Genomic DNA, 19913 nt, shown 5'->3' with positions numbered 1-19913 from the left:
AACTTATTCTACCCACAGTAGCCACATCAGATCACCTCCGTTCCATCCTTCAAACCCTCGAATGCCTTTCCTTTACACATAGATGGGAAGTTGACAGTAAAACCAAACTTCCTCCTCTGGCTGAAGTTTGACCTCTGTCTCTGTAATCTGTTATCTGATCTCTGTCTCATCTCTGATTTCATGGCAGGCAGATCTCCTTCACCCTCTTCTTGCCACAGTGGTAATTATGTTTGGTCCTTGAAACACACTGAGCTTGTATTCACCCCAGGACCTTTGCATTTGTTCTTTCTGCCTGGAACCTCTGTCCCCAGATTGTCACATGACTTTTTTCTTCCTGTCACTGAGGACTCAGCTCAGATGTTGCCTTTTCATAGAGACTTTCCCCGCCCAGCCCATCCGAACCCGCTGGCGCTGCCTGTCACTGTGGCACATCATCCTGTGTGATATTTCTTCTGAATACTTAACCACTGTCTGATTTCTTGTTTATGTTTGTCTTCTTTCTGAATCTAAACTCCATGAGGGCAGGTGGTTTTGTGTGATTTCTTCCTTGCTGTGCTCCAAGTACCTAGAACAGTGCCTGGAACTTTAATAGGTACTTAGATACTGAATGACTGTCGAATGCGTCTGTTCCCTCTTGTACTATTTGCATACTAGTAAAATGTAATGTAAGTTTTATGAGGACAGGTAGCTTGTCTTACTCAAGCTACCTGTCCTCGTAAAGCTTGTCTTAGCTTGTCTTAGCTTGTCTTACTTGTTGCCAGTACCTAGAACGGAGCTTGATCCCTGTTTGGTGCTTAATAAATATGTTTTGAATGTTGAGTGAATGAATGAATGAATTCGCTGACTTCTGCCTCCTCCCAGGCACCATGGTAAGATCATGTTTGCCCTCTTGCCTGCTGAATATTACCTAAACCACTCCCCTGCCAGGACCTTCTGCTTCTTTGCCCTGGGAAGTCCATCCCTTGGCTTTCACTGCTGAACATTCTTCCTCCTGTATGGTTCTGGTTCACCCCCTCTCTTCCCTGTCAACATCTGACCAAACAGTTTCCATTTCCTTGTATTTAAAGGGGCTCTGATTATAATGAAACTCCTGTTCTACATTTCACCTGATGTGTTACAACATTTTTTTGTCTACCTGCTCCCTCACTGTAAGCTCCTGAAAAGTTTTATTAACTTTTACGTTTCTAAAACTGATAACAGTACCTGCTTGTGTTGTATATTATTATATCCTATGCCTAATAAAGTTTCTTTCATTAAGTATCGTTTTTAGCTTCATTACAGCTATGTGAAGCTTTCTGTGTATATGAGTATTTTCCTTATTTTATAAATGTAGAAACTGAAGCTCAAGGTTATTAAGAGATTTTTTTTTTCCCCAGAGTCTCCTTCCTAGTATATAACAGAGGTGGGACATTGCACTGAGGCTTTTGTCCTACTCAGCATTATGTTACCACTTTCCTCAAATCTTCTTGCCACTTTCCCTCCAGAAATCAGTCTTGCCTCACCTCACAAATAAATATGAGGTTTGAACTCTCTCAACTTTGTCCTCGTTCTCAGATACTTGTTTGTATCTGTGCTCACTTTTAGCTCATTTCTTCTAGCCTGAGATGAAGAGACAGACATACCTTTGTCTGTTGGAGAACCATCCTGCTTTTACAAAGTTTTATTTTGATTTTTCAAACATATAGAAAGGTGCAATAGTAAAATTCATACTCATGTAACCATTATCTATAACTAATAATGGTTAACATTTTGCCACACATTTCACCTGGAATTAGAGATTTCATGATGTTTTGTAAGTAACTACCTCTGTTTACATCTCTTAAAAATTTTCCTACCAAACATTTTCCTCTAAAACATAGTACAATGATCATATTTAACAAAATGAACAGTAATTCCATAATACTATCTAATAGTCAGTTATATTCACATTTTTCCAGTTAGCTCCCCCAAATGTCTCTTGCAGTTGATTTGTTCAAAACAGGATCCAGTCAGTGATGATATTTGAATACTGTGTCTCCTGAGTCTAGAACACTTCTCCTGTTTTTTTTTTTTTTTTTTTTTTTTTTGGGCTGCACTGCACTGCTTGTGGAATTTTACTTCCCCGACCAGGGATCTAATCTGGGCCCTTGGCATTGAGAGCGTGGAGTCCTAACCACTGGACTGCCAGGGAATTCCAAATTTTTCTTCTCTTTTTAAATGACATTGACCTGTGAAACGAGGTACCAATTGTCCTATAGAACGCTTCACTTTCTGGGTGATTTTTATTACTTCCTTATGGTGTCATTTAACTTGTTATTCCATGCCTTGCATTTCTTATATGCTAAAAGTTAAGTCTAAAGGTTTTAATACACTCATGTTAAGTATTTTTGGTAAGAAATTGTATAGGGGATGCTGTGTACTTCATGTCTCATCACACCTGGAAACATCAAATGTCAGGGTATTCTACTTTTCTATGATACCAAGTTTGATCACTTGGTGAAGGTGATGACAGATTGGATCCCTCGACTGTAGAAGGATGTCTACCCCTTTGCAACTATGTGGGGTCTTGGGGCATCAGGGGATATCTTGTTTCTCCTAATAGTTATCGTGCCCATTGATGATCCCTCACCCCAGGTTCTCGAAATAATTACTTCTCTTATTTCCTAAGACGTTGCTCTATCTCAGTTTTCTTCCTGTGTTTTCACCAATGGTCTCTTTGACTGATTTACCTATAAATGTGTATATGATTTCACGAAATAGTTTTCCCTTGACATATCCCCCTCTAGTAACCATTCTCTCTCTTGCTTTTGTCCCAAGATCATGAAAAGGACAGTCAGCATGCTATCTACTTTACTTCGTCTCCAAATTATTCTTAATCCCACTCATTATTTCTTGCTAGATGATCTTGTCCACGCCCATGACTTCTGCTACATACGCTAGTGTCACAAAAGTACTCTTCAAACTGAATTTTCTACATGTATTCCCTGGATGGGCATGAAACAGGACCGAATGAGATTTCTCTGCCCCTTCTCTGTCCCCTTCCCCCCATATCTTTGCCTATTCTGGTTTGCCCTGTCTCAGTGAAGGGTGCTTCTTGGTCAGTTAGCTTCTTCCTGCTGCTTCTATACCTCACACCCCAAGCTTGGGAGACCCCAGTCTTCTCTGGGCACACTGTGATCATTCTTGCCTCAACTTAACTGTCCTTTCTGGTTGGAATGCCTTCCTCCTTGCTTTTAAGCCCTTGCTAAACTGTTAAAGCTGGGAGGAAGCATCACCTTCTCTATGAAGCTTTTCCACAAAGGAGGGAATGACCCATTCGCTCAATTTTGTATCTGCTCTACTCTGTATACCATGCTGTCAAGGCATGCAGAATATATATTGAATATACTTTTTTTGCTTTGCCTTCATCCTTTAAACACTCTGGAAGTGGGAGTTGTAACTTTGGTATTTATTTCTGGCTTTTTTCAGTCATTGAGTAGGCATTTAGTAAATGTTTATATTCATGGCCTGCTTGCTTTTATTATAATAGCCAGTGTTAGTTTTCGAGGTAAAATGTCCTGTGGGGTTGGTGATGAGGGAAATCCTTGTATATCAACCATCTTCTCTTCCTCTACTGAGGAATTTGATACTTTGTCCATTTTATAGTCTCTGATAGAAAATACTAGATACTAAATGGTTTCTGCTCATCTCTAACTACTTTTTATTTTTTTTCCTTAGGTGGATGAACGCTTAGTTAAGACAAAGTAAATAGTGGCAAAATTTAGCCTGTGTTTCAATGAAATACGAAAAAAAGGCAAAACATATTCTCCCTTAAAGGTTTTAATTTGTAAATAGGCTGTTTTTAGATTATGGAAAATACGTCATTAATTTAAGCTCATTTGATTACAAATCCTTCTTTCTTCCTCCCTTCCTCCCCCCCTCCCTTCCTCCCTTCCTTTCCTCCCGTCTTTCTTTCAATTTGCCTGCAATTAAAGAGATTATGCACATCTGTACTGGTCTCTGGGAAGCATGCATCTAACTCTTTCCTTTTCCTTCTTACTATGGAGACCTAATTAAATTAACATCATTTCACATTTGTGCTAATGCTGTTAGGCAGCAGATCTTTGACCCAAGCCACTTGTTTAAAGCCACAACACATGTTTCCTCAATGGTGATTTTTCTTGGTTGAAAAATCTTGAGCTGAAAAGTCGCTTCCATTCTTGGAAATCAGAGTCACAAATACAATCTTTCTGTTATTGTGCCATTATAGATTTTTGTAATTTCCCAGAATGTCCTATGCTTCTCATCAAACCCGCATATGTAAGAGAAGAAGGCAGATGAAATCAGGCATGTTCAAGGTGGTATGGCTGTAAATTGGTGCAGCCACTATGGAAAACAGTATGGAGGTTCCTCAAAAAACTAAAAATAGAACTACTATATGATTCAGTAATTCCACTTTTGGGTATAGATCCAAAGAAAACAAAAACACTAATTTGAAAAGATGTATGCATCCCAGTATTCTTAATAACATTATTTACAATTGCCAAGATATGGAAGCAAAACTAAGTGTCCGTCAACAGATGGATGGATAAAGATGTGGTATACACACACACACACACACACACACACACACACACACACACACAGTGGAATACTACTCAGTCATAAAAAAGAATGAAGTTCTGCCATTTGCAACGACATGGATGGATCTAGAGTGTATTATGCTTAGTGAAATAAGTCAGTCCTGAGAAAGACAGATACTGGATGTTATCACTTACATGTGGACTCTAAAAAATACAACAAATAAATATAACAAACCAGAAACAGACTCACAGATATAGAGATCAAACTGGTGTTATCAGTGGGGAGAGAGAAGGTAGGAGGGACAAGATAGGGGTAGGGATTAAAAGGGTACAAACTACTGTGTATAAAATAAATAAGCTACAAGGATATATTGTATAACACAGGGAATATAGCCAATATTTTATAATAACTTTAAATAGAGTATAATCCATAAAATTGTTGAATCACTGTTGTACACCTGAAACTAATATATTGTAAATCAACTAAACTTCAATTTAAAAAAAGAAGACAGGGCTTCCCTGGTGGCGCAGTGGTTGAGAATCTGCCTACCAATGCAGGGGACATGGGTTCGAGCCCTGGTCTGGGAAGATCCCACATGCCACGGAGCAACTGAGCCCGTGAGCCACAACTACTGAGCCTGCGCGTCTGGAGCCTATGCTCCGCGACAAGAGAGGCCACGCTAGTGAGAGGCCCGCGCACCATGATGAAGAATGGCCCCCGCTCGCCGCAACTAGAGAAAGCCCTTGCACAGAAACGAAGACCCAACACAGCCAAAAATAAATAAATAAAATTAAAAAAAAATAAAAATAAAAATAAAATAAAATAAAAAAAGAAGACAGAGTGAGTCCAATATAAAGAAGCAGGTCAGAACTCAAAAAAAGAAACAAATGCCTATTTCTTTTCTTTTTTTTAATTACCTCAATACATTTATTTTTATTTATTTGTCTATTTATTTATTTATTTATTTTTGGCTGCATTGGGTCTTCATTGCCGTGCGTGGGCTTTTCTCTAGTTGTGGCGAGTGGGGGCTACTCTTTGTTGCGGTGTGCAGGCTTCTCCTTGCAGTGGCTTCTCTTGTTGCGGAGCATGGGCTCTAGGCGTGTGGGCTTCAGTAGTTGTGGCACGCAGGCTCAGTAGTTGTGGCGCACGGGCTTAGTCGCTCCGTGGCATGTGGGATCTTCCTGGACCAGGGCTTGAACCCGTGTCCCCTGCATTGGCAGGCGGATTCTTAACCACTGTGCCACCAGGGAAGTCCCAAATGCCTATTTCTAATTAGGTTATCAGACCAAGGTGGTCGCAGTAGCAGTCTGAGAACTGTTTAGATTTCAGATATATTTGGAAAGTAGAGCTAACCATCCATGAAATTGTGCTAATTGTTCCTCTTCTCTGTATTTTCTCATTTTTTAGTTTCGCTATTCGAATTGGCTTGATAAGTTGTATATGGTGTTGGGGACTATGGCCGCCATCATCCACGGAGCTGGACTCCCCCTCATGATGCTGGTTTTTGGAGACATGACGGATAGCTTTGCAAATGCAGGAAATTTAGGAAACCTAAATACTTCAAAAGTAACTGCTGGAAGTAAGTATTGTTTGCTGTACTGATTTTGTTGGAATCTTTGCAGAAAAATCATTCGCTCAGAATGAAGTTTGTGGAGCTCTTACTAAATATGCAGTAGTGTGTTTAGTGCTGTGGAGGGATCTGAGCTATAGTTCATATTTGTAATGAATCCCAGAAGATAATATTCACAAGCATTAGAGTATACAGTGGAAGTGCTGATAGAGATATATAGAAAAAGAGAGAGCTCTGTGAAGTCAGAAATATCCCAGGCAGTTTCAGGAGGAGGTTTAGGAACCTAATCTGGACTTTGAATGATAACTAGGAATCAGTTGCGAGATTCTCTGACATATCAGATTTGGGTATAAGAGACAGGAGTCTAAGATGATTCAATGGTTTTTAGCTGGAGAAACTGGATAAACTGGATGCAGTTACCATCAGTTGAGATGAGAAAGATGGAGGGGAGAGTATTTTGGCAGTACACACCAGAAATTTAATTTTGGACTTTGCCACAGGTTAGGCTCTTTGTTTTTTTAAAAACCATTTATTTATTTATTTGGTTGCACCAGGTCTTAGTTGTAGCTTGCGGACTCCTTAGTTGTGGCTTACCAGCTTCTTAGTTGCGGCATGTGAACTCTTAGTTGCGGCATGCATGTGGGATCTAGTTCCCTGACCAAGGATCGAACCCAGGCTCCCTGCCTTGGGAGCTTGGAGTCTTATCCACTGCGCCACTGGGGAAGTCCCAGGTTAGACTCCTTGGAAACATGTGAAAATGGAGAAATGGGGACAAGAGAAGTTGTATGTGTGTGTGTGTGTGTGTGTGTGTTTTAGGATGAGAGAAATAACATCTTGTTTGTATGCTAATGGAAATGATCCAAAAGAGAAGAGAAAGTGGTGCTCTGCGAGAAAGGAAAGAAATTTGAGTGATATCCTTGAGAAAGGATGGAATCTTATGCTCAAGATGGAATACTTGCTTGAGGTAGGAGCACAAATAGTTCACCCACAATAACGGGTGGGGAGAGAGAGTATTTGAGTGTCAGTGCCCAAAGGTGGGTAGACGAGGACATGAGAATTTGTGGAACTTTTCTTCTGATAACTTCAATTTTCTCAGTCAAATAAAAAGTAAGACATTTGGCTGAAAAAAGAAAGGAGATCGGAAACAAGTTTATGGAAATTCCCTGGCAGTCCAGTGGTTAGGACGCTGCGCTGTCACTGCTGAGGGCCTGGGTTTGATTCCTGGCTGGGGAACTAAAATTCCATAAGCCTTGTGGCTTGGCCAAAAGAAAAAATTAAAACAAGTTTCTTAGGAGAGTGAGAAAGTGAATGGACTAGGGTGTCACGCACACACACTTTCACACTCTCGAACTTGATTCAAGAGGGGACTGGTTGATAGCTGTGAGCTCCCAAGTCACGTTTGGTCAAGCATACCCGAAGACTTGCAACCTGCTGTGCAGTCAAGGGGTAGAAACCTTGATAAGGCCTGTTTGAGAACACACCGGAGAATAAAGTGATGTAGCTTTTGCAGGATCTTTAAGTCTCTGATGAATACTATGAATCCTTTCCCCCAGAAAATATGCATGCCAGTAAATATGCATGCCAGTAAATATGCATGCCAGTTGGGGGTATTTATGGATCCTCTGAGACCTGTCTGTGCATCCGGGGAACTCTTTTTTGTGATTCTGAAGAGCACATTGTTTACCCTGAGGCGGGACTGCTTCAGTTCTGTGAAGACAGGTAATGAATTGGGCCAGAAAATTTTAGAGTATGTCTGAGCTCTGTAAAATTCTTAACGCATGTATTATGCCCCTTCATGGCATTCAAAGGGACCTGGCAAAAGATGTACCACATTTGGACTGGCACCTTTCTTTCATACCGTTCACCAGAAGGAAGCGCTTGGTGCTCTCTTGAGTTCATTGGTTCCCAGGCATGCTATAATTTAGCAATATTCTTTGGAGTTGATTCTCTCACCGCTTTTCAGGGCTCTGTGGTAGCTCAGCTGACTTTATATGTACATCTATGCCCATTCTGATCCTACCCACTTTTTATGAAACCCAGACACACACGTTGATCTAACTGTGGGAGGTGTTCTACTTGTCATGCTGTGCACCTGAATGCACCCCATGGAGGGCCAGCTGCTGAACTCGGCTGTGTTCATCAGGAAATATTGGGCTGCTAACACAACTGTTGAAAATTGGCCCAGTCTGGGAAGAGTAGACTGTTACATGGCTGCCTGAAGCTAGCAGAGCTGAACTTGGATGGGCCACAGTAAACTTACTTGTGCTATGTGGATTGGTCTTCAAAATTTATTTTTATTTTCTATTTTTTAATTTAAAAATTTTTTAAATTTATTTATTTATTTATGGCTGTGTTGGGTCTTCGTTTCTGTGCGAGGGCTTTCTCTAGTTGCGGCGAGCGGGGGCCACTCTTCATCGCGGTGCGCGGGCCTCTCACTGTCGCGGCCTCTCTTGTTGCGGAGCACAGGCTCCAGACGCGCAGGCTCAGCAGTTGTGGCTCACGGGCCCAGTTGCTCCGCGGCATGTGGGATCTTCCCAGACCAGGGCTCGAACCCGTGTCCCCTGCATTAGCAGGCAGATTCTCAACCACTGCGCCACCAGGGAAGCCCCTAAAATTTTTTTTGTACAATGTTTCATGGTTACTTTCCATTTCCAGTTGTTACAAAATACTGGCTATATTCCCCATGTTGTACAGTACATCCCTGACCCTATCTTACACCTAGTAGTTTGTATCTCCCACTCCTCCACACCTATATTGCTCCCACACACACTGGTAACCACTAGTTAGTTCTCTGTATCTGTGAGTCTGCTTCTCTTCAAGCGAATGAGCCTGGATAAAGGTGCTTGTGATTTTAGACACGTTGTGTTAAAGGTGACAAGTTGGGTACAAGTGTAAATGATATCCAGGCAGTTTAAGAAATGAGACTGAATCTTGGCATAAAGAATTGGACTAGAGATTTTGAGTTGAAGGAATGATAAATCTCCTGGGATAGGATATGGAGAAAAGTAAAAGGAATGGGGAGTTCTAAGCCTTGAGGAAGACTCAGTTTTTAGCAATAACTAAAGCCAATTTTTATTGAGCATTTAATATGTGCCGGGCACTGTTCTTAGTGCTTTACATATATTAACTCCTTTATTTCTTTCATGGGCATGAGGTTGATACTATTATTATCTATACATTACAGATGAGGAAACCAGGGCCCAGAGGGTTGAGTATATTTAAGTTGCCTGAGGTCATAGAGTTAGTAATTAGTCAGTATTTGAACCCATGCAGACCAGTCCCAAGTCCATGCACCGAAGGAGACAGAGGGACACCCAGAAAGGAAGACAGTGAGGATTATGTGTTAATCGAGAAATGAAAGTACGTGGGGGAGATCTGCCATGCCTCATTGTGGGTAACACCCAGAAGTACTCTTCAAATAAACTCTTCATTATTTATTGTCTCTAATGGTTCAGTTGATGGTACAGCCACATGAATGGCTTCCCTCTTTCTCCATAACTGTATCATGGTTGGTTCTGTTTAGTCTCCTACCAGATTGTGGGCTGAGGAATGGAGCAAATGAGATACTCAAATTCTAGTACAAGTTAATAATTCAGAGAAAAAGGGAAAATGTGGAAATATATTTATATTTGTATTATATTTATAACTTATATTTATCATTTACCATTTCTACTCTCACTTCTCTAAAACTCATATGAGGAACATGGAAACTATTTGTAAAATGCCAGTTCTCAAAATAATATCTATATTTTGCTGCTTAAACTATGAGCATATAAATCACGCGCAGATCTTGAATGTGTGTTTCAAGACTTTGGTGTTGTAAACAGAAAAACATTGCCATCTGTGTCCTCAAGGCTAGCATTATGAGTATTCTCCAGACTAGAATGTTAGCTAATACTTCAGTTGTAAGTACTTCATAAAAATTTCTGTGATGGATGTTTTCTTTTCATTTGCTCAAGGCTTTCCTCTGCTGCTAACCATTTCATGGGAAAAATTCTGAGAGATAAATTTCTGGAAAATTGAGTACCAAATAATGACAGAATATTTAGAAGTATATTGTTTAGTGTGGCAGTTTATTTATTTATTTATTTCATTATTTTTAAAATTATTTATTTATTTATTTGGCTGCACCAGGTCTTAGTTATGGCACGTGGGATCTTTAGTTGCTGCGTGCGGGATCTTTAGTTGCCGCATGTGGGATCTTTAGTTGTGGTGTGCAGGATCTTTTAGTTGTGACATGCAGGCTCTTAGTTGCGGCATGCATGTGGGATCTAGTTCCCTGACCAGGGATTGAACCCGGGCCCCCTGCGTTGGGAGCGTGGAGTCTTAACCATCAGGGAAGTCCCAGTGTGGTAGTTTATTTTTAAGTTTGAGTTAAAACTTAAAATATGACTAGTTTTTCTAGAATAGTAGTTGTAGTGTAGTATGGTCAGATTTTTTTTTTTTTTTTTTTTTTTGGTTACTATTGGGGAAATGTTTCCTCGAGCCAAAAAGTAGATTAGTTAGAATGTAATCTCTACAATATATTATAAAAGTCAGCAAAAAAAATGAAGATAGACAACACCTGACCCATTATAGGTGCTTAAGAAGTGGGATGAATAAATGAAAGACGGAATCACAGAATTTTGTAGGTGAAAAAGAGCCTAGAAAATTATCTGGCCCAAACCCATAATTTGATAGATGTAGAAACCAATGCTCAGGAAGTTGAGACAAAGTGACCAGAATGGAATTGCTTGTTAGTGGACAGAGCTGAGTTCCTGGGTCAGGAATCCTGCCTTTTATTCTGGTATTTTTCCCACTCTACTTGTGGTTTCAAACTCTGCCTAAAATTGAAGCAAACGCTAGTACTTTTCACTTGGTCTTTTCTCTCCCTAAGGTGCCATCCTGTAGGCTTACGTATTGGTATATCAGGCAGGTCAGCCCCAAGGCACAGCTCTTCAGGCCAGTGTGAAAGCAGCACACGTGAGGTGACTGTGGCTCCCAGAGTCACCTCTGTCACCTGCAGTCAGCTCAGCCACACTGAGTGGCAGGCAAGTGCCAGAGGGATTGATCCAGGCAGAAGGTCCAAATTCCTCTTGCTTGTGTGTGTTTTTTTTTTTAATGGGAGTATAACTGCTTTACAATGTTGTGTTCGTTTCTGCTGTACAATGAAGTGAATCAGCTCTATGTGTACATATACCCCCTCCCTCTTGGACCTCCCTCCCACCCTCCCCCCCATCCCACCCACCTAGGTCGTCACAGAGCACGGAGCTGAGTTTCCTGTGCTTTATAGCATGTTCCTGCTAGCTATCTATTTTACATATGGTAGTGTATATATGTCAGTCCTAATCCTCTTGCTTGTGTTTGATGGAGTTTCCTGCACAAGACTGGGAAAACTGGAATCCTAGCATTCTTGAGTTAGAACGGACCTTGCAGACCATTGAAAGCAGTGGTTTACTAACGTCTTTAATCAGGGAGTCCCTGGGTGTAAATTACATCTGTCATGGATGCTTGCCAGGTAAAACAGGAAGTTTGCGGCATGCGGGATCTTTTAGTTGCAGCATGCAGACTTTTTAGTTGCGGCATGTGAACTCTTAATTGTGGCATGCATGAGGGATCTAGTTCCCCTACCAGGGATCGAACCTGGGCCCCTTGCATTGGGAGTGTGGAGTCTTACCCACTGGACCACCAGGGAAGTCCCTTACTTGATTTTAGAAAAGGCTTTCCTTACCCCAGGTAGTAAGGTAGTGGTCTGCTGTATTTCTGTTTAATTCTACAACATGTGAGACACATGTACAAAATAAGAGAATGGTTGGTTGGAGTATTTTGATAAATGGTCTGTGTGTGTGGTAGCTCTGTGAAACCCTTGTACATCTTTGGGACAAGCTTGCGTACAGCAGATAGAGCAGGGTGTGCACTGAGGGTACAAAGATAAATGTACCCTCCTGTTCTCTAGGAGCTCACACCAATGGGAATGGAAGGAGGAGATGGATATAAACCATGATATGTCTATTCTAGTGTTGATTTAGTAAATTGAATCGTGTGTCAGTTACTCTGGAATCCTGTCAGTCACCCTATTTGGGGGTAAGCCACTTGGGAGGAGGTCATATTGAGCTCGTTCATGGAGGAGAGGTCTTTTCCAGGAGCAAGATCGTGGTAAAAGGGTAGAGAGAGGAGAACGAATAAAGGCTTGGAGGAGGAAAGCTGTCATCACTTCTCTACTGCATCTCGTCTTAGTATGTGGAAAGTAGTTTTTAGTCTGAAAGGGCGGAGCTTAGTCTCATGAAATTTAAGCAAAATATTTTGTCGTACCCGGTTTCCTCTCTAGTCCCCAAGGGCAAAGGCTTCAGGAACACAACAGTCAAGCAGAGACTTGGGCACTGTTTTCTTTTATGCTGCAGCTTCCCCGACCCCGACCCCGAGATGGTGACTGCGCAGTGCCCTGGCTACTGGGATGAGGAGAAAAGTGTGGGGTTAAAAATCATCTGGAAAGTCATTGTGTGACTTACTGTGGTAAGATTGCAAAGGGACCAATAGGGCATGTGATGGATCTTGGACTTTATCCTTCATGCAGTGGACTGTCATTGAAGGTTATTAACAGAAGCAATATAATTATATTCTTCTTCTCAAAGATAAAATCTGGTGGCAATATAAAGATCTGATTGGAGTAGAAAGACCAGTTAGGAAGCTCTTGTTAGAGCAGAGGTAAGAGATGACGGAGACCTGAACCAGAGCGCTAGCCATGAGGACGCAGAGCATTTTAGTGGCTTTAGGACAGATGCAGGAGTCACTGAAGCTGCAGAAGTGGTCGAGGTCATCCTGGGAGTGAGCATAAAATTCTGGGAGACACCAGCATGGGGAGAGGAGGGAGAGCATGAGGAACCGGTGAATGAGACCAAGAGAGAGGGGTCAGAGTGGTGGGAGAACCAGGAGAATGAGGTTCTGGAAGCCAGAAGAGGAGAAAGTGGTCAAGAGTCTAAGCAAGTATTTCATTAAAATAAAAGCTACACTGAAATGTTTGCCTTTTCTTGTTGGGGGAGTGGGGATAAATTAGGAGGTTGGGATTAACATACACGCACTACTGTATGTAAAATAGATAACCAACAAGGACCTACTGTATAGCACAGGGAATTCTACTCAATATTGAGTAGAGTTATATATATATATATATATATATATATATATATATGAACATATATATGAATACATATGAATATATATATGAATATATATGAATATATATATATGAATATATATATATATGAATTACTGTGCTGTATACCTGAAACTAATACAACATTGTAAATCAACTATACTTCAATTTATAAAAAAAAAGATTTGGTTTTAGGATTAAAAAAAATTTGGCTTTTCTCTACTGATTATTTGGCTGATATTGTTATACAGCCCAGAGAGTTTCTGGATTTTCTCACTGAAAAATAATAATAATTTTTGGATACTTTTCCAGTATTCTTCTTTATAACGGTTGGTCTGGGCTGTAACCCTTTGAGATCCACACAGGTAAAAAGTTATTGGATTATATGATCTCTAAAGTCATTTCGGCCTAAAAGTTTTGGTTTTCTGAAAAAAAATGCTTCAGGATAAGAATTTTATGAGAGGCTCATAGAGGAAAGAAAAATCTCTGGGCCAGAGAGCTCTTAATTAATAAAAGTTGATTGGAGGAAAAGAAAAGTTGATTGGAGGGAGTCTAAAGAACATATCTTTATTTCATTCTTTGGTGAGTAGAGATCATGTCTGTCAGAGGACTTGAATGCTCCATTTTTAAATTTACTGGTGCACTTTGACAGCACCGAAGCACAAATAAAAGGTACTTGGTGCAAGAGTTGGTTTCTGATGACCGAAATTATATTTATTTATTTATTTTTATATTTTATTTTTGGCTGTGTTGGGTCTTCGTTTCTGTGCGAGGGCTCTCTCCAGTTGCGGCAAGCGGGGGCCACTCTTCATCGCGGTGCGCGGGCCTCTTCACTATCGCGGCCTCTCTTGTTGCGGAGCACAGGCTCCAGACGCGCAGGCTCAGTAGTTGTGGCTCACGGGCCTAGTTGCTCCGCGGCATGTGGGATCTTCCCAGACCAGGGCTCGAACCCGTGTCCCCTGCATTGGCAGGCAGATTCTCAACCACTGCACCACCAGGGAAGCCCCCGTGAAATTATATATATATACACATACACGCACACTTGGAGAGAGAGAATATTGTACACATAAACATAAAGGACTCAGTTTTGACCTTGAACATAATTTTTACTTTCTGAGCTGAATAAATGTGATAGTAGACCTAGAAGCCACCATTGCCAAAGAATGTTTGTTCAAATTCTCTTGGTCCCTTATCTCTAGAATTGAGAAAACCGGTAGTAGCAATGAGTAGAAAACAGATATTTAGTTAGACTTGAAAATTTATCTTGATTTGGTTGTGATGCAAACTATTGACTTTTCCTGCCTAGATCATCTGCAATGAGAGATCTTCTGAGACTGATTTGGAGAAAAATCCTCACCTAGCTATCAATATTTAATATCCTGTTTTATCTTTGAAAATATGGAGCAGAGGCAATCTCATAACTGATTAGAAATTAATCTGTACACTTATTCCAGTTGACATAAGGTGAAAGCTGTCGAGTTTCTCTCCTGCATGTTTTGCTACATCTCTGCATCTCTGTATGACTTCCTACTTTCTCTATTACTCCTAAATGCAGTCTTCCGTGGGGTCCTGTGCTTGGTTGTCATCTCCTCCCTACCTGCCATCCTGTCCTCACAGATGAGAATAGATGGCTTTTTTCTTTCTTGAATTTAGCTATGACCTCTTAAGATGTGAGACTCCTACATCTTAAGACCTAACTCTGTCTAGAACTGGAGGGCCACAGTTTGAATACTTACTGGACATCTTCAGTAGAATGTCCCAGGTACCACAGAATAAAGATCTTCAGAACTGAACTAATAATCTGCTCACGTCTGCCCAGATCTCCTCTTTTTGCTGACTTCTTATTTCCCACCACGACATCACCATTCTCCCGATGCTTAAACTCGAGGTCTTGGTCGTTTTTTATTGTTACTCTAGCTACTTCTGTTCCATCGGTTGCTAGAGCCTGTAACTTCTCACTCTCTCAATCTTACGGGTACTTTCCTTCTTTCCTATTCTCATTTCCACCCTCTTTCCTTGCGTAATTGCAGTAGCTCCATCTGTCAGTCTCCCCCGTTCCAGTTAAACTTACACATTTCTGGTAGCTAAGTCATCCTAGACCAAACCTCTACTCTTGTCCTTTTCTGCTCAAAACCACGGAATGCCTACTAGTTTTTATACACCGTACCTGTGGAGCCTAGATTATCTTTCAACCATATGTCCACCTGCTTCCATCCAGACAACACACCCACCCCACCGCCAAAGCGGCTTATTCATTCTTCAGACATGCACTGAACTTTGGTCTATGTCGTTCCCTTTGCCAGAAAAACTTTTCTTCCTCTTTCCCACACCTGTCAAAATCACACTCATCTGACCCAGGCTCTCTCACGTTATACTGTAACTTTTGAAATGACTACAAGATTTATAGTGTGCCTCCCTATTGATCCAGCCATCTTGATTATGACAACTTATCCTGCAAAAATATTCACCGTATTTAATATATAGGTACAGGTTTAATGCAGCATTGCTTGTAAAAGTAAGATATTGGAAGCAACTGAAATAGATGCAACTTAGAAAAAATAAAGGTACACATATATACACACATACTGACGTGGAAAATCGGCCAGAGTGTGGACTGTGTTTAAGCATGTATGTGTATATGTGTATGTGTGTACTTGTATACAGAAAAGAAAATCTGAAAAGAATTCACCCCAGAATAATGAACAGTGGCTAGTGCGTGCGTGCGTGCGTGTGTGTGTGTGTGTGTATTTAGGCCGGGGTGTTAAAGTTTTAATGTACCTTGTCCCAAAACATTAACATTTGCTAATACTGCATGATGAGCCGACTGGTATTTATGACATTTTTCTTTGTGTTTTATATATATATATTTATTTTAGCAATTCTTTTATTTATATTTTTTTATTTAGTTGCGGCTCCCTGGCTCCTTAGTTGCGGTAGGTGGGCTCCTTAGTTGCGGCTCGCCGGCTCCTTAGTTGTGGCTCACGGGCTCCTTAGTTGTGGCATGTGAACTCTTAGTTGCGGCATGCATGTGGGATCTAGTTCCCTGACCAGGGATCGAACCCGGGCCCCCTGTGTTGGGAGCTCAGAGTCTTAACCGCTGCACCACCAGGGAAGTCCCTGTATTTTATATTTTTCAAATAAAAATAAAAACTGGAGAAATGCAGTGTTCGATTTGAAATACTAAGCGCTTTAGTGTCAAGTCTGCACTGATATTTATCAGGACAAAGGCACCTAGAAAGGATTTTTCTCTATGTCATCTTGCAGTGATATTTCATAAAATATTTTAATCCAGGGACACTAGTATTTCTGCTGACAGACTCCTTCTTAATCAGTGTGGCTTTCTTCTTGCAAATAAGCTTCATTGAATTTAGTGTGTGTGTGGTTGCACACAGCTGGTAGTAAAAGATTTGAATGGATGCCATGGTGCTTACACATAATTGAAATTAAATCAGTTTGACCTATTTTTGTGTAAATTGTTAAGTGACACAAGTTTGATTCATTTTTATATGCTTATTTTTAATGGAAAACAAAGAGACATAACGGTATATGCTTTGTGGTGATCTAGGTTTTAAGAACAGTACGTATTTTGGCAAAAAGCTGGAGGAGGAAATGACCACGTAAGTAGATGTTTTCCTTACTATTGCTAAGCATTTCAGTCTCAATCCAATTGTAGCAATGTTTAAAATTTTGCATTATTATAATAAAGATTCAAAGTTTTGAGGAGAGCAACATCATTGTTTCTAGGAGGATACAATGTAGGATTTTTTGTTTGAAGAAAATAATTTGCTGCGTAAGATGTGCTAAAGTTAAGGTTCAGCCTGGATTAGACTGATGTATGCATTAGTAAATATAGAATATCATGTATAGGGAAATTAGAGGAGTTCAAAGTGGCCTTATTTAAAATGCAGTTAAATTAAGAATCACATTATTTGCAATGGCTTTGTAACTATTAGTTTGATTCCTGGATATTTTGTCGTGACATGATGAGATCAGTCAACAGGATTTTTTTTTTTTAACACAGCGTCTAATTCTAAACAGTGAAACAAGGCATCCCAGAATAAATATAGTCCTTTTAACCTTAACTCACCTTGGGGAAGCTTTCATTAATGATTTGCTTATCTTGAAGTTTGCTCTCAGAACAGCTTATAAAACATGTCCAAACGTATTAGTTGGTGATTCAGAAGATGATTATTCCACATTATCCTATAAATGGTTCTGTAGATTTGAGGAAAATGGAGATATTTGACCATATTTTGAAAGATGAGAATTACCTCCAAATATTCCTATAGAGAGGCATTTTAAAAATATTGATGAAAAACAGAATGTCTTGTAATCATCTTATAAATGCTTAAACACAAGTGTGTTTTGAGTAAACATAGACTGACGGCCTACAATACATTAATTCATTCTCAAAGCACGCATTCTACTTCTTAAATGAGGTTTCTTTTTAACTATCTCTTGCTATATCATTAACACTTGGATAATAATTAAATATTGTTATCTATTAACTAAAATTTAGTATTCTAATTACATCTTCCCTGATAAATACATTGTAAATTACCAGGTATAGCTTGGGGAAGATATGTTTACACCAAGTTGCAAACATTGACATCAGCAACTATCTGGTTATCACACTGACATTTTTTTTTTTTAAACATCTTTATTGGAGTATAATTGCTTTACAATGGTGTGTTAGTTTCTGCTTTATAACAAAGTGAATCATATACATATGTTCCCATATCTCTTCCCTCTTTCATCTCCCTCCCACCCTCCCTCCCTCCCTATCCCACCCCTCTAGGTGGTCACAAAGCACAGAGCTGATCTCCCTGTGCTATGCGGCTGCTTCCCACTAGCTATCTGTTTTACGTTTGGTAGTGTATATATGTCCATGCCACTCTCTCACTTTGTCACATCTTACCCTTCCCCCTCCCCGTGTCCTCAGGTCCATTCTCTAGCAGGTCTGTGTCTTTATTCCCGTCTTGCCCCTAGGTTCTTCATGACCTTTTTTTTCTTTTTTTTCCCTTAGATTCCATATATATGTGTTAGCATACAGTATTTGTTTTTCTCTTTCTGACTTACTTCACTCTGTATGACAGACTCTAGGTCCATCCACCTCACTACAAATAACTCAATTTCGTTTCTTTTTCACACTGCCATTTTTATAGCTTCTGCATGGTTTATACAAGCATTTTTCTTTGAGGGTGGCAAGTAGTGAACTTTTAAAAATGGGAATTTTGGAATCCTGTATTTCATTTTAGCATGTTTGTCTTTACCTAAAATGTAAGTGCTTAGTGAAGCCCATGAGTTGCTTGCTTTTTTCAGCATGAAGACTCAGATGAGGAAACACAAATTTAGCATTTCTAGATGGTCAAGGGTCTGGGTTTAGAAGATGCTCATGTTCTTTATTTTTAGAATTTAAACTGGAAGGACTGCTACTTGATTCATTAAGCATTTCAGGATAACTTATGATGGCCAGTTGGGCAGATGATATAAAAATACTTTTCATTTTCAGTTGTCTCGTGGCACGTAAGCTCTGCCAGATTAATAACCCAAAAGATCAGGGGACCATTTCCATCTCTTGGTTCCACTTTCTGGCAAATTCTGTCACTTCTTTCCATTCTCCAATGTGCAGAAACCACCCCAAGTGCTCATCAGCTGATATGGAGGTAATCCAAGTACGCAGGATGACAGTGGTAGGTTACCTGATGCTGTGATGCTTCAAGGCACCACACAAGTCTTTCACAATAACCGGCATTCTCTGGGTGCTAACTATGTGCTGGGCATGGGCCCAAGTGTATTCATACATTACTGTGTAACAGTTTTTTTTTTTTTAATGGCCGTGCCTCGCGGCATGCAAGATCTTAGTTCCCCAACCAGGGATCGAACCCGCGCCCCCTGCAGTGGAAGCGTGGAGTCTTAACCGCTGGACTGCCAGGGAAGTCCCACTGTGTTATAGTTCTTTTTTTTTTTTTTTTTTTTTCACACATACACACTGTATTTTATTTTTACAAGAGATAAATAGACTGACACCAAGCATTGTACATGGATGACCACAACAAAAGCAACAATGATTGCAATTACCAAACATGAAACACACTCATACTATGTCATAATATTGACATTCAGTCCAGTAATCCTCCACTGTAACAGCTCCTTTACTTTGCAGTGAAAATTGATTTGTATATTCTTTGCCTCTGAGTCCTTGTGGGATTTTTTTTTTTTTAATTCAGACAGAAAGTCACAAAAATTATACTCATCCTCATCAGTTCACTCAGTCCCATATAATTAATTTTTTTTTCATCTTGATCTTTTGTTAGCACTTTTATGAGTTCATCAGTTTTTCATTAGAGTTCTGAAAATGCTTATTCATTCAGTTCAGCAGTACAGTCACTTACCAGAAACCTGTACTTGTCAGAGTCTTTTCCATGAATTTCTTGAAGATGAAACCCTTTTATAGGAACATATTTGCAAAATCATCAGAGTACACCCAGAACTGTCTGTAAATGACAAAAGACTTAAAAATGACCACGGTTAAAGATTTGATGAAAGTTCATAATAATGCAGTTGACAAGAAAATTAGTTATTTCTGAGATATACATTTTAAAGTAATAACTAGGATTATGACTTATAACATTATACCAGAACATATAAGATTTTTAGAAATTTCAT

General features: G+C 40.0%; 1 protein-coding gene across 2 annotated transcripts in view; it reads left to right on the top strand.

Annotated features, from left to right (window-relative positions):
• ABCB1 (ATP binding cassette subfamily B member 1) overlaps positions 1-19913 on the top strand; it is a 99015-nt gene that overhangs the window by 11151 nt on the left and 67951 nt on the right. For both annotated transcript variants that reach the window (XM_082398191.1, XM_082398192.1), the window contains exons 4-5: positions 5950-6121; positions 16810-16861. In XM_082398191.1, coding sequence (XP_082254317.1) covers positions 5950-6121; positions 16810-16861 — 224 coding nt within the window. The remainder of the gene's footprint in view (positions 1-5949; positions 6122-16809; positions 16862-19913) is intronic.

This window comes from Balaenoptera borealis, assembly GCF_965194805.1.
Source record: "Balaenoptera borealis genome assembly, chromosome: 7".
NCBI classification, from domain to species: Eukaryota; Metazoa; Chordata; class Mammalia; order Artiodactyla; family Balaenopteridae; genus Balaenoptera; species Balaenoptera borealis.
The sequence above is the reverse complement of the archived record's forward strand: the minus strand, read 5'-3'. Positions and strand labels throughout refer to the sequence as shown.